Source organism: Pholcus phalangioides, unplaced genomic scaffold, assembly GCF_987345545.1.
Source record: "Pholcus phalangioides strain wild (caught in Gottingen) unplaced genomic scaffold, Ppha-v1.0 ptg000042l_1, whole genome shotgun sequence".
In the NCBI taxonomy this organism is placed as follows: Eukaryota; Metazoa; Arthropoda; class Arachnida; order Araneae; family Pholcidae; genus Pholcus; species Pholcus phalangioides.
Window position 1 is genome coordinate 33,935,522 of NW_028301628.1, and position 12,320 is coordinate 33,947,841.

Genomic DNA, 12,320 nt, shown 5'->3' on the forward strand with positions numbered 1-12,320 from the left:
CTTCGAGGTTGCTTCAAGCATATAATTAATTTAATCACATAAAGTAATTATAGAGCTGTAGGATGATTAAATACTCATAAAAATCTTTGTTTTTCGTACGTTTTCATCTTGGTCCCTTGTAATTAGTTATTCACAGCTCGTACTCGGATGTATTTATTCACCGGCCTTCCTTTGAATCAATATCAAAATCTTCTTGACAAGTACTTTTTATTTAACCCTTGGTCTTTCTTCCGATTTTCAGCAAGTGCAAACTAAAGGGTAGAGAGAATAGTTTTTCCCATTGAGAAACAAACTTTATTAAATATCTGGGTTTGTTAATGCTAGAATAAGAGGCTTTTCAAAAGGCAAGATGTCTCGTTAATGTCGTATAGAGGGTTAATGGATACTCCTTCTAATCAGATCACGGCCCGCCAAGACCGAAGACCATGCTGGAAAATGCGCGCGTGTGTGTTGTGAACTTCTCGTGAAGTTGGTTGAGTGTGTGATGCTGGTCGTAGTGCTGCGATCTGCCGTCAATTTTTATAACTATGTGTGAGTTTAATGATGGAATAGTTGTACCGTTTTCGCCTGTTGATCTCTATTGTGAGATTGATGGCCACTCTTGTTCCTTAATTGTGGTTAAGATCATATAGTACTTTGTACTGTGTCATACACAATGTCCGAGAACAATGTTACTTGAAAGATGATTTTTGTAGAAATCATTGTTCTGATTAGAATTTACCATTCAACGGGAAATTTTTCTTTCTTTTTGCAAAGCACATCGCTTTTAGTAATTGTTTCTCAATAATATTTTCACAGACTCAATGTAAAATTAATTCAATCATAAAGTAAGTATCTGAGGAGGTGAGCTACTCCGGAGCTGTAGGCAATAATCCTGAGATATATATATATATTGTCACGTTTGTTACAAACGGATCAAACACGGTGAATTATTTTATTAGGCTAAGCACAATACAGGGACGAAAGGAATAGCGTGACCGAACACAACGAATACGCAGATCAAACTCCCCAAAAAACAAAATAATCAAAAAGAATTAACTTAAGTCACCATAGCAACCAATAGTTCAAAGAAATGAGATGGAAAAGACAGTCCTTTGTAAAGGCTTGTAGCCCTCATACGTTGCATTGCTCCCTCTTCACAGAAACAGCGTCTCGCTGTTTGTACGACGGCTCATGAGACTTGTTGTCAGCCTTGTTCCTCTCCTTGTTCCTCCTTAGTATTGTCGTCGTTGGAACAGGAACTGTCCTGAGCGTCCGGGTCATTGTACGGTTTCATACGGAGCACATGAACAACATCTCTTGATTTCCGCCGTCGTGAAGCAGGATCAAAATCTTCTACCGCATAATTCACATCTGATAATTTTCTCAAAACTTTATACGGGCCAAAGTACCTCTTCATCAATTTTTCCGACAGCCCGACTTTTCTTACAGGTGTGAAAATCCACACTAGATCTCCAGGCTTGTAGTCTACCATTCGGTGTTGAGAATCATAACGTTGGCTGTCATATTGTTGAGCCTGTAAAGTTCGCAGCCGTGCTATCTGCCTTGACTCTTCTGCTTGTGCAATTAATTGGCCAAGATGATCAGATTCCGGTTCACCCGAACTGTATGGGAACATAGTGTCTAGGGTAGTTTCAGCTTCGCGTCCATGTAATAAATAAAAAGGTGTAAATCCAGTAGTTTCTTGTCGAGCAGTGTTATAGGCAAACGTGACGAATGGTAGGATTTCATCCCAGTTTTTCTGCTCGACATCGACATACATGGACAACATATCTGCTAGCGTTTTGTTAAAACGTTCTGTGAGGCCATTCGTCTGAGGATGATACGCCGTGGTCAATCTGTGGGTCACATTACAAAGCCTGTTGAGTTCAGCAACGAGTCTTGACTGAAAAACCTGTCCCCGATCGGTTATAAGAGTTCTCGGAGCTCCATGTTTTAGCATAATTTCTTCGACGAAAAACTTGGCTACCTCTGGTGCATCTGCTGAAGGCAGTGCTTTTGTTATAGCATACCGGGTAAAATAGTCAGTACTCACAATGATCCATTTATTTCCTGCTCGAGACTTTGGAAACCGTCCAAGCAGATCCATACCAATACGACAGAAGGGTGCTTCTGCTGGAGGAATGGGAATCAAACGGCCCGGTGGTTTTTGAGCTACGTTTTTTCTTCGCTGACATTCCTTGCAATGCAATACATAGCGACGTACGCTTCGATATAGACCGGGCCAGGAGAATCGCTTTCGTATTCGGTCGTAAGTTTTCGCAAATCCCAAATGGCCTGCTGTTAAGGAATCATGGAAATGTCTGAGGATGTCCAACCGTAGATGTTTCGGAATAACAGGTAGCCACTTTTTTCCCGCCGGATCAAAATTCTTCTTGCACAAAACGCCGTCGATAACCTCAAAGTCGGTCTTAAGAGAGCCGCTTGACCCTTCATAAGCATGGATCTTATTAGCTACATCGGGATCCTTGAGTTGTTCACTTGCTAGGTCGAGGACTGAAGTTATGACACTAATGTCCTCTGGCACGGAGCTTTCGTCAACGGGGTACCTTGAAAGGCTGTCGGCATCATTATGTTTTCTTCCGCTTCTGTATACTATTGAGACCTCGTACTCTTGCAGTCTCAGCGCCCATCGTGCTAACCGTCCGGAAGGATCTCTCAGGCTGGCTAGCCAGCACAAGGCATGATGGTCGGTAACAATCTTGAAAGGCTTTCCGAAAATATAGGGTCGAAATTTTGTAATGGCCCATATGACCGCAAGACATTCTCTCTCCGTGGTGGAGTAGTTTTTCTCGGCTTTTGATAGAGTTCTGGACGCGTATGCTATAACTTTCTCTTTCCCGTTCTGATGTTGGACTAGCACTGCTCCTATTCCGTAACCACTGGCATCGGTATGTAACTCTGTTTCAGCCTTCTCATCAAATAGCCCTAATACTGGGTCGGAAGTTAGGGCTTTCTTTAGAACTTTAAAAGCTTCTTCTTCATCTTTTTCCCAACGAAATTTTACGTCATTTTTCAATAAATTTTGCAATGGAGCAGCTTTCAGACAGAAATCCTTTATAAACCTTCGGTAGTAAGAGCCGAGCCCTAAGAAACTCCTCACATCTCGGATGTTTTGTGGAACAGGAAAATTTGTAATGGCTCTTACTTTATCTGGATCTGGTCTAATTCCCTCGGCATTCACAACGTGGCCAAGAATTTTAATTTCCGGTGCTGCAAACAAACATTTCTTTGGGTTCAAGTGAAGACCTGCGTCTTGAATGCATTGAAAAACAGCTGTTAAACGGTTAAGATGTTCATCGAATGTCTCGGAAAAGACGACGATGTCGTCGAGGTAGCATAAGCACATATTCCACTTAAGGTGACGAAGGAGATTGTCCATCATGCGCTCAAAAGTTGCTGGAGCATTACAAAGTCCAAATGGCATCACCTTAAATTCGTATAGTCCTTCTGGTGTTACGAAAGCAGTCTTTTCACGGTCAGCTTCATCAACCTCAATCTGCCAATAGCCACTGTATAAATCCATGGTGGAGAAATACTTTGCGCCCTTTAGAGAATCAAAGTATCGTCTATACGAGGTAGTGGGTAGACGTCTCTTTTGGTAATTCTGTTTAATCTGCGGTAATCGACACAAAATCGCCAAGTGCCATCCTTTTTCTTGACAAGAACTACAGGAGAGGACCAGGGGCTTTCAGATGGCTGAACGACTTCTTTTTTCAGCATCTTTTCAACTTCCTCTTGAATTATTCGACGTTCAGCAGGTGATACCCTATAAAGTCTTTGGTTGATGGGAGAATGGTCTCCAGTGTTGATTTTGTGCTTCACGTTGAGTTTGTAACTCCCCACCTTACCTCCATCACCAAAAGCTTCCGGAAACTGTTCTAGCAATAGAAGCAATTTCTTTTGATGTTCACTATCAAGATCCGTTGACAACATTTGCGAATAATCGACTGGACTCGCATTACTCTTGCTAACATTCTCGTACGACAGCACTTCCGATAAAGCATTCACATAGTTACAGTCAAGTTGTTCGGCGTGGCCAACGCACATGTTCTTCAAGATACGTCGAGGTTGGACTAGCCCATTAGCGACCCACAGTTCCCCTTTGTTATTAGCGAGGCTCATGATGGTTGATGGGATGGCAACTTCTTGGTTCATCAATAAAAACCTATTATTTTCTACGATAACGTCAATGTCATTATCCAGCATAGGAGCAGATACTTGTATCTTAGTTACTGAGCGTGCTGGTATGGTATAATCCTCTACAGCGTACAACCCCCCTTTCTGCGTAGACCGATGATCATGTAAGATCTCTTCAAACGTAAATTCTAACTTGCCACAGTCTATGATTGCTTGAGACGCTTCTAGAAAATCCCAACCGAGGATGACATCATGGCTACATTTCGGCATAATTGTGAATTCCACTGGTTGACTGTGACCATTGACGGTGAGACGAAGAGTACAGGTTCCAAGAGGTTTTACATAACTGCCATTAGCGACTTTTAAGATAACATCTTGTGAGGAACATTTTTCACTATTTACAAACATAATTTTGCGTAAATGACGTCGAAAATCTTCTGAGATCACAGAGAAAGAGGCTCCAGAGTCCACTAGTGCACGTATGGGATGGTCGTCGAGGATAACATCAACATGATTTCCGAGCATCTTAGCGACATTGGGAGGATTTTGAAAAATAGCGGCCTCACCTCCAACAAAGGTCGCGCGGCTTAGTTTTCCTCATTTCGTCGATTCGGCGACTGACTAGAACGTGTATACGGCGACGGGGATCTGTAGCGGCGTGTCGGTGATCGTCCACGAAACGGGCTGGATGGAGGGGTCCTGGCGGCTGGTATGCTGGTCTCGTCGGTTATGCGGCTGTTACTGGGGTATGACGAAGCATGACGGCCTTGGCTGTTGCGGTAGGTGTCAAAGATGGCCCTTCGCTCTCGACAATAGCGTACGACGTGTCCGGGACGTCCACAGTGGAAGCAAACGGGACTGTTGTCCTGTGTACGCCACACATCAGTTTTCCTCGGAAGTTGTTCCAATGTTGGTTCCAATCTTGCCGTCCTACGGGTATGCGTCAACTGGCGCTGTCGTCTTGATCCAGGAGAAATCGGCCGTTGACGTTCTCCAGACAGAGAAGCGAGCGACTTTCCCACTTCATCCCTTACGACAGCCTCGATCGCTTGCAGTCCTGGTTGGTGCGTCTCTGCCGGTGGCATGGTTAAGCGCTGGATCTCCTCACGCACAATGTGACGGATAAGAGATGACAAATCCTCTTGTTCCTCGATAGCAGCTATAGGAACAACGTTTGGGAGTCTGGCAAATTTGTTTCGTCCGATCCTTTTCTGCTGCATTTCTTCTATGTAATGGCACCACTTGACGAATTCAGCAGTGGTGGTGACTTCTCTCATCAGCAGCGCCGGGTATACGTCCTCGGCCACTCCTTTCATGAGGTGAGATACCTTGTCCTCTTCTGACATGGCCGGGTCTACTAGATGACAAAGTCCCAATACGTCCTGGATGTATGATGGACTTGGTTCGCCACTCCTTTGCGCTCGACTCTTCAGCCGTTCTTTGGCTCTTCGAACGTACAGCTCGGTGTCACCAAAGGTTTTCTTCAGTTCAGCTTCGAACGTTGACCACGAAGTGAGTGTGTCCTCGTTGTTTTCGAACCACTGCCTCGCAGTACCTTCGAGGAAAAAGTACGCATTGGCCAAGCGATGACTGTCATCCCACCGGTTGAAGTTCGACACTCTCTGATACTCCTTCAGCCACCTCGTCGGATCTTGGTCAGGATCACCTCTGAAAATATTCGGCTTCCGGGTCTCCTCCATAAGAGCTGGAGTGCGTATTGTAGAACGTTCTTCTTCTCCTCTAGTCGTCATGGCTCGAGAACGAATAGTCCTTGTAGATGTCACGTACAGTCCGTATTCAGGAGGAAGATTCTGTAATCGATTACTCTGCCGAGAATCGTCGTTAGAAGCCAGGCTGATCACAACTGTCGTTACCCGGCGCCTCCACCAAAAATGTCACGTTTGTTACAAACGGATCAAACACGGTGAATTATTTTATTAGGCTAAGCACAATACAGGGACGAAAGGAATAGCGTGACCGAACACAACGAATACGCAGATCAAACTCCCCAAAAAACAAAATAATCAAAAAGAATTAACTTAAGTCACCATAGCAACCAATAGTTCAAAGAAATGAGATGGAGAAGACAGTCCTTTGTAAAGGCTTGTAGCCCTCATACGTTGCATTATTATTATATATCTTCCCAAGTTATTTGTAATTCAGCATTCAACAGAATATTTTTTTTGCCGAATCATGGCTCTTGAAAAATGTCTAGTTTTTCTTGGTAATGATATTTTTTTTCTCGTGGACTGAAAGGAATAAATCTCTTTTACGTTCAAGTGCACGATTAATTTAAGCATAAAGTAACTATAAAGTCGGATGCTTAACCTGTAAGATTATTGCATACTCATAGAAATCTTTATTGCAGTTTTTTTTTATTTCGCCACCCTTTTTCAAACACAAGGTGAGTAAAAATTCAGTAGAAACTAAAACTTAACATTTACAGATAAGTTGTTTGAACTATGGCACATTTCCAGAGCACTTAAGGATATTGAGGCACAGTTCCAGATCAGTTAAGAGCCTGCCATGCAGTTGCACATCAGTTAGTGATCCATAGCATATTTACAGACCACTTGACTGGTCCTCGGCGCAGTCTGAGATCGCTTTAGTGACTCACAGTACATCCCCTGATCACTGAAGTGAAACGCGACATATTTACAGATCACTCAAGTAATCCGCTACACAGTTCCAGACATCTCGAGTGACCCTCAGCACATTTACTGGTCACTTGTATGACGCGACATATTTAAAGATCACTTAAGTGACAAGCGGCACACTTCAAGAGCTCTTAAATGGCCCGCGGTGCACGTCCACATCATTTAAGTTACCCACGGCACATTTAGAGATCACTTCAATAACCTGCGGGACTGTTGCAGATCACATAAGCGGCCCGCGACACGTAAAACAAATGAATTTACCCGCACTCTTTTAAAGGTTCAGTACTCTTGAGTAAAATAAATTTCGGACCACCGATATTCTCAAGAAGAAACGCGCGTTTCAGACGATGAAAATGCAAATTAATGCCATTGTAAATTTACGCATTTGAACTTGAGAATTTCATGAACCTCTCTCACAAGTTTAGGTGTGTTAAAAGCTATGGGCTAACACCCAAACTAGGGTGTTCTAATTTTTTAGAACAAACGCTATACATCGCCAAGTTTGTCTTCCATACTTGCGAGACATTCGTTCAGAAATCCTAAGAATCGTAAAAAATAATCCAGAATTTGAAAAAAATGTATCAAGACATTTTTGAAGTGAATTTAAATGGAATGAAAATAATTTTTCAACCGAAAAATCAAATTGAACCTTTCCCTGTCCTCGACAATCGCGCACATCACTATGTCGCGAAAGCATTTAGCTTATCATCCGAGTGTCTTCTATGATATTTTAATGTAAATATTAGATTACCCGCTTGAACGAGGTTAGTTACAGAAGGTTTAGCACGAAATCTTCCCTTTAGACATGAAGAAAATTAAATTTACTTCTTCATCTTTTTTTCAACAGTGTAGCCTAATTCCTCGAGAATGGAAATTTTCTCAACTTCGTGAAGTCAGTCCTCAGAACGCAGCTACTTAACAATTTACAAGAACCACTTTTGTTGTTACAAATTTAATTACTGAGATGCACTCAAGCCAATTTTTTCTTTCATTCCCTTATCACCTTCTTGTTAAGACCTTTTCTTTTCTGATTTTCTTCATTATGATTCTGTCAGAGTGCTTCAAGGGTTCAAAGAAAGCTATAGCGAAGGAAAAAAATTGCTGGATACTAAGGACAACATCATTCTATGCGAAATCAATTACAGTACACATTGTGTTTAATTTTCGTTCAGGATTTTTTTAAATAACTCATAAATTACAAAACAAAAGAGTTTCAAATGCTCAAAGTAAATTATCGACTATATTTTCTTGAAGATTGCTTGTAAATATCTCTTGATGCGTTGATTGGAAATTTTGTTTTCCGATATGGTGTTATGGAATAGAAATATCAATACAGAGACCACAACAGGCAAAATCGTGACGAAAGCTGTGTAGAACTACAGTAAAAATACACGAGACATTTTTTAAAATCCTGATTAGGTGTTAGGTGTTAGGGACAAATATAAAAAGTACGCCCTTCCTCCCATCAATTTGACCTTCCCAAAATTTAGATCCCTGGACCAGCAACTTCTTCTAATTGACACGTACTCATGCTACACCGTAAAGGATTCGTCGTCACTCTCTAATTGAATCAACCCTCAAATTCACTACAAAATCCCAACATCAGTTTTTAGAGAAATCAGTTTAACTAAAGATGGGAAAGAATTTAAAAACCACGGAGCGTAAACATGCGGAAAAGAAATTTAGTGTTAAAATCAGTTTTTTTTTTTGTAACGAGATGTGAAGCATTCGACTGATATAGGTAATACACTGACCGTGTCTCGTGATTTACAGCCATTAGAAGCACTTGCGTATGAATTCATGATGTAGAGCACAGCTTGCAACAATCATTTGAATTTGCAGTTCTGCTAAAACATTCAACTCTCCTGCACGGATCTAACTGATTAAGTTGACCTGAAACGTGCCGAGTTGTTCCAGCTGACACAAGAACCATTAAGAACGCTTTATTTCACTAGCATTTTGGAGAACGGGAGGTTCCTCATTACTCACACAATAGACTCACAGCTGTAATAGTCGTGAATAGTGGTTGAAATTGAACAACACAACGCGTTATATACACACATATTCCTTCTATTTATTACTAAATCTTTCTTCATTTTCATCTAATATCGGGTGTCCCATAAATTTATGAATAGTATAAAAATTCTCAAAAATTGAAATAATTGGTTTTCATGTTTGAATGAGGTTTGCAGAAAAAGGCCATTCTCACGAACGGGGATTTTCTAGTACGGGGAAAATGTAGTTCAAATTTTATTGATAGAAGGCGCTGCACAAAACAAGTCCGGAGTGATTGGACCTGAACCTTTTTTCCATATTTTCTGTATTCGAAACGTTCGTAAAGTTTGATTCTATGATTCGTGGCTGGGGTAAAAGAACTTCACCAATAGTAGTTTTTTCAACAATGTCATCACCACAACGAAAACCTTATGAAATTGCAAGTGACTGGAAAATTCAGTAATGAGCTGGTATCTTACACCCTGCATTTGATAGGTCTCTAATTTGCATATTTCCGGTAATTTTCTTTCATGCAATGCCCTCTATCAACAAAACTTTGCAACATTTTTTTTTCTGCACCCAAAAAAGAAAAAAAAAACGGCTGATGAGCCAATTTGAGTTTGAGGACGTAATCCTTAACGTATTGGTGGTTATATCTGATTGATTTTCCCTCTGATCCTTGAAACCCTATGCTGACTTATCCACCATCTCCGATCACCAGAGTGACGTCAATATTATTACAATAGCCAATCTTTGTTCCCTATCCTGCTATTTGTTTAACGATTACACATCACTTGAAGTGGCTAAACCAGTTTTTTGTTCAGAAGGACGATGTTTTATACCAAAGTCGCTTGAAAGTTCTCTTAAGACTCTAAATGCAGCTTTGTTTTATACAGACGTCTTCCTCTAATCCAGCGTTTCCTTAAAAGAAATGTCCTTAGAAATGTCTAGGAGGCGCGTGTCCCCCTAAGATACGAAATGCGTAGAAAACTCACGTGCTCTTTAAAGCCTAGCTGAGGCTGGCCTATCCCTAGAATGCTTGCGGGCTCTTGAGAAATTAGTAGGATGCTTGATTCTCTCCCTAAATATGTGTGCAAGATGCTTACCCCCCATACTCAGACATGTGTAAGGTGCTCAAGAAAGGTTCTAGACAAACACGGCAAGTCTTCTTGGCCCAAGATATGTCTGGGAGGCATTGGCACTCCTCTTGGAAATTATTTAGAAAAAGATTCGATTCCTCCTTATAGACGTATGTATGAGAACTGCGTGCCATTAGAGATGTGCAGGAAACATTCTCAAGGAGATGGATGATGAGCGCCTTCAAATGACGAATTTCTCAAACAAAATTTGAAAATGATTTTACGAGTTCATTTAAAAATTTCAGTTATTTTATAATCCAGAATTTCTATTTTTGTCTCTACAATAACTAGAAGTGGATTTATTGCCGATTAAGTAAAACAAATATAATGTTCTAAATCCGATAATGAAATCCTTGAGGGCATCTTCCGAAGATTTGGTTTTTTCTGGCTTTTTCGCTTCATGAAAAACTTCTTAACTCGAGCATTTTTCAAAATATCTCTATGAAACATTCCCACTGTATTTTAGACCGTTCAGGCTGTGCAATGAACAGAAAAAAACTAGGCAATACGTTCTCAACCTTTAAATTTAAATTACCTTTGAATTGAGAACATCAAGTATTTTTGATAAAAATATGTATTTTTTTCACGTAAGCAATCATATCTCAAAATGTTTTTATAGTATTCTAAAACTTAGTTCATTACACAGAGAAATGTCAGAACGATAATCTGTGTGTGAAGAACATGTTGATATACAAGCAGTAGTTTTTAGTATACAATGCCTAGCAGAAATACTGAAAATATACTAATTTTACATTCAAAATTGGCAATAAATTTTTTCGCCTAAAATATTCATGGAATAACATTTATTTTCTTAATTTGTGTGCTATACATAAATTGTTACTGTTTGTAACTTGTTCCATACCTAATGTTTGGCATCATCTAAACAATATCAATCTGTAGATGCCATTAGCGTTTATCTTTACAATTTTCTAGTTATTAAGCGTGATGATTTAAAATATGGCCTGTTTCCGTACTGGTGTGGTACAGATATTCTAGTACCCAAAATCGGTGACAAATTTCTCATCATTTTAATAATTATTATATCTGAATGTAGTTTATAATAAAGTTATTTTTCGTGAAGGGGTACTTTTTTGGGTAAAGATTAAATAGTTCAAATTTTCGTCAATAGAGAGCATTGATGTAAACCACTGGAGATATACAAATCGAAGGTATGAAAATCAGTGTGTACGATTAATGGCTAATTTCCAAATTTTCCTGTAACGGTACTCGCATAAGTTTTTCATTGTTACGTTGATATTGGTGGATAAAGCGCTATATTGGTGAAGTTGCTCATCTCAGCCATGAATCAATCATGATGAAGTTTTACGAAAGTTTCGGACACAAAAGAGACTGAAGAAAAGTTATGGTCCAATCACTCCTAACGAAATTTCGTACAGCGCCTTCTGTAAACAAAAACTTTAACTATTCTTTCTATTCCAAAAAAAATCCCCCTCCGCGATAGTAAATTTTCGTAAACCATCTCTTCAAACACAGCATTTCCTTTAATTCTTACAAATTTGTGAACAATTTACTAATTTATGGGACACCCTGTATGACTAAAATACATGACGAAATAATCATAAATGAAGTGCATTTTCCAATCAAATGCAGCGTAATAAACAGAACATTTTATGATTATGGTGGGCCGATGAAATGAATAAATTTAATAATGATTATTTTGATGATTTTTGTCTCGTAATCTAACAATAAAATTCAGTGGAAGTTTTGGTTTATGTTGATGGACATCTAACTACTTGAATTTCGTGACAAATATCTCCCTGCAATAAATACGACGGATACATGCGACCGAATCTAAGCGGTTTATGTCGCTCATTTAAACTGGATGTTTTTCTTTGACGAGAGAGGTACAGTGGTCCTTTAGATTCAGGGGAAATCATTTCCATCGTTTGTAGATGGCCAACTCGAATCGGATTAAATGCAGTAGTTTCGAAATTACCTTTTCGCTAGACCCGACTCATTCGGTAGACGTGGGGTCATTTTCGTCGACAAATGAAAATAAAAGTGAACATTAGAACCGTACATGAAATTTCGCTTAGCGTTAGGAGTTGTTCGTTCATTCACGTACCAAAATGATATTCCGTTTGATGTGTGCCTTGGAAACTCGGTGCTGCTTCGAAAGGAACCGCAACCACGCGATGCATGTGTGTCCTTTTTACCTTTTTTCACGTAGCGCTGTAAGTCGTTGTACAGAAAAAGGAGAGAAATAAAAAATATTTCTAGAATAATTTAATCTATATGCTACAGTATAAAGCACGCACATGTAGCTCTACTGGTTTTTCCGATGTTGGCTGGTAACATATTCGAATGTAATGAAAACATTACAAGTTTCAGTAAGAAACATGTCTGCGTTCGCTCGAGAGAACAAACG

General features: G+C 39.9%; 2 protein-coding genes across 3 annotated transcripts in view; one reads left to right on the forward strand and one right to left on the reverse strand.

The window, feature by feature from the left end:
- The window catches only part of LOC149064930 (octopamine receptor-like), a 115,610-nt gene that overhangs the window by 23,978 nt on the left and 79,312 nt on the right, over nucleotides 1-12,320 (forward strand). The window lies entirely within an intron of this gene.
- Nucleotides 4,728-6,009, reverse strand: LOC149064931 (uncharacterized). The gene has a single exon (XM_089255193.1). The coding sequence runs from the start codon at nucleotides 5,889-5,891 to the stop codon at nucleotides 4,728-4,730; it is 1,164 nt and encodes a 387-aa protein (XP_089111319.1). The 5' UTR covers nucleotides 5,892-6,009.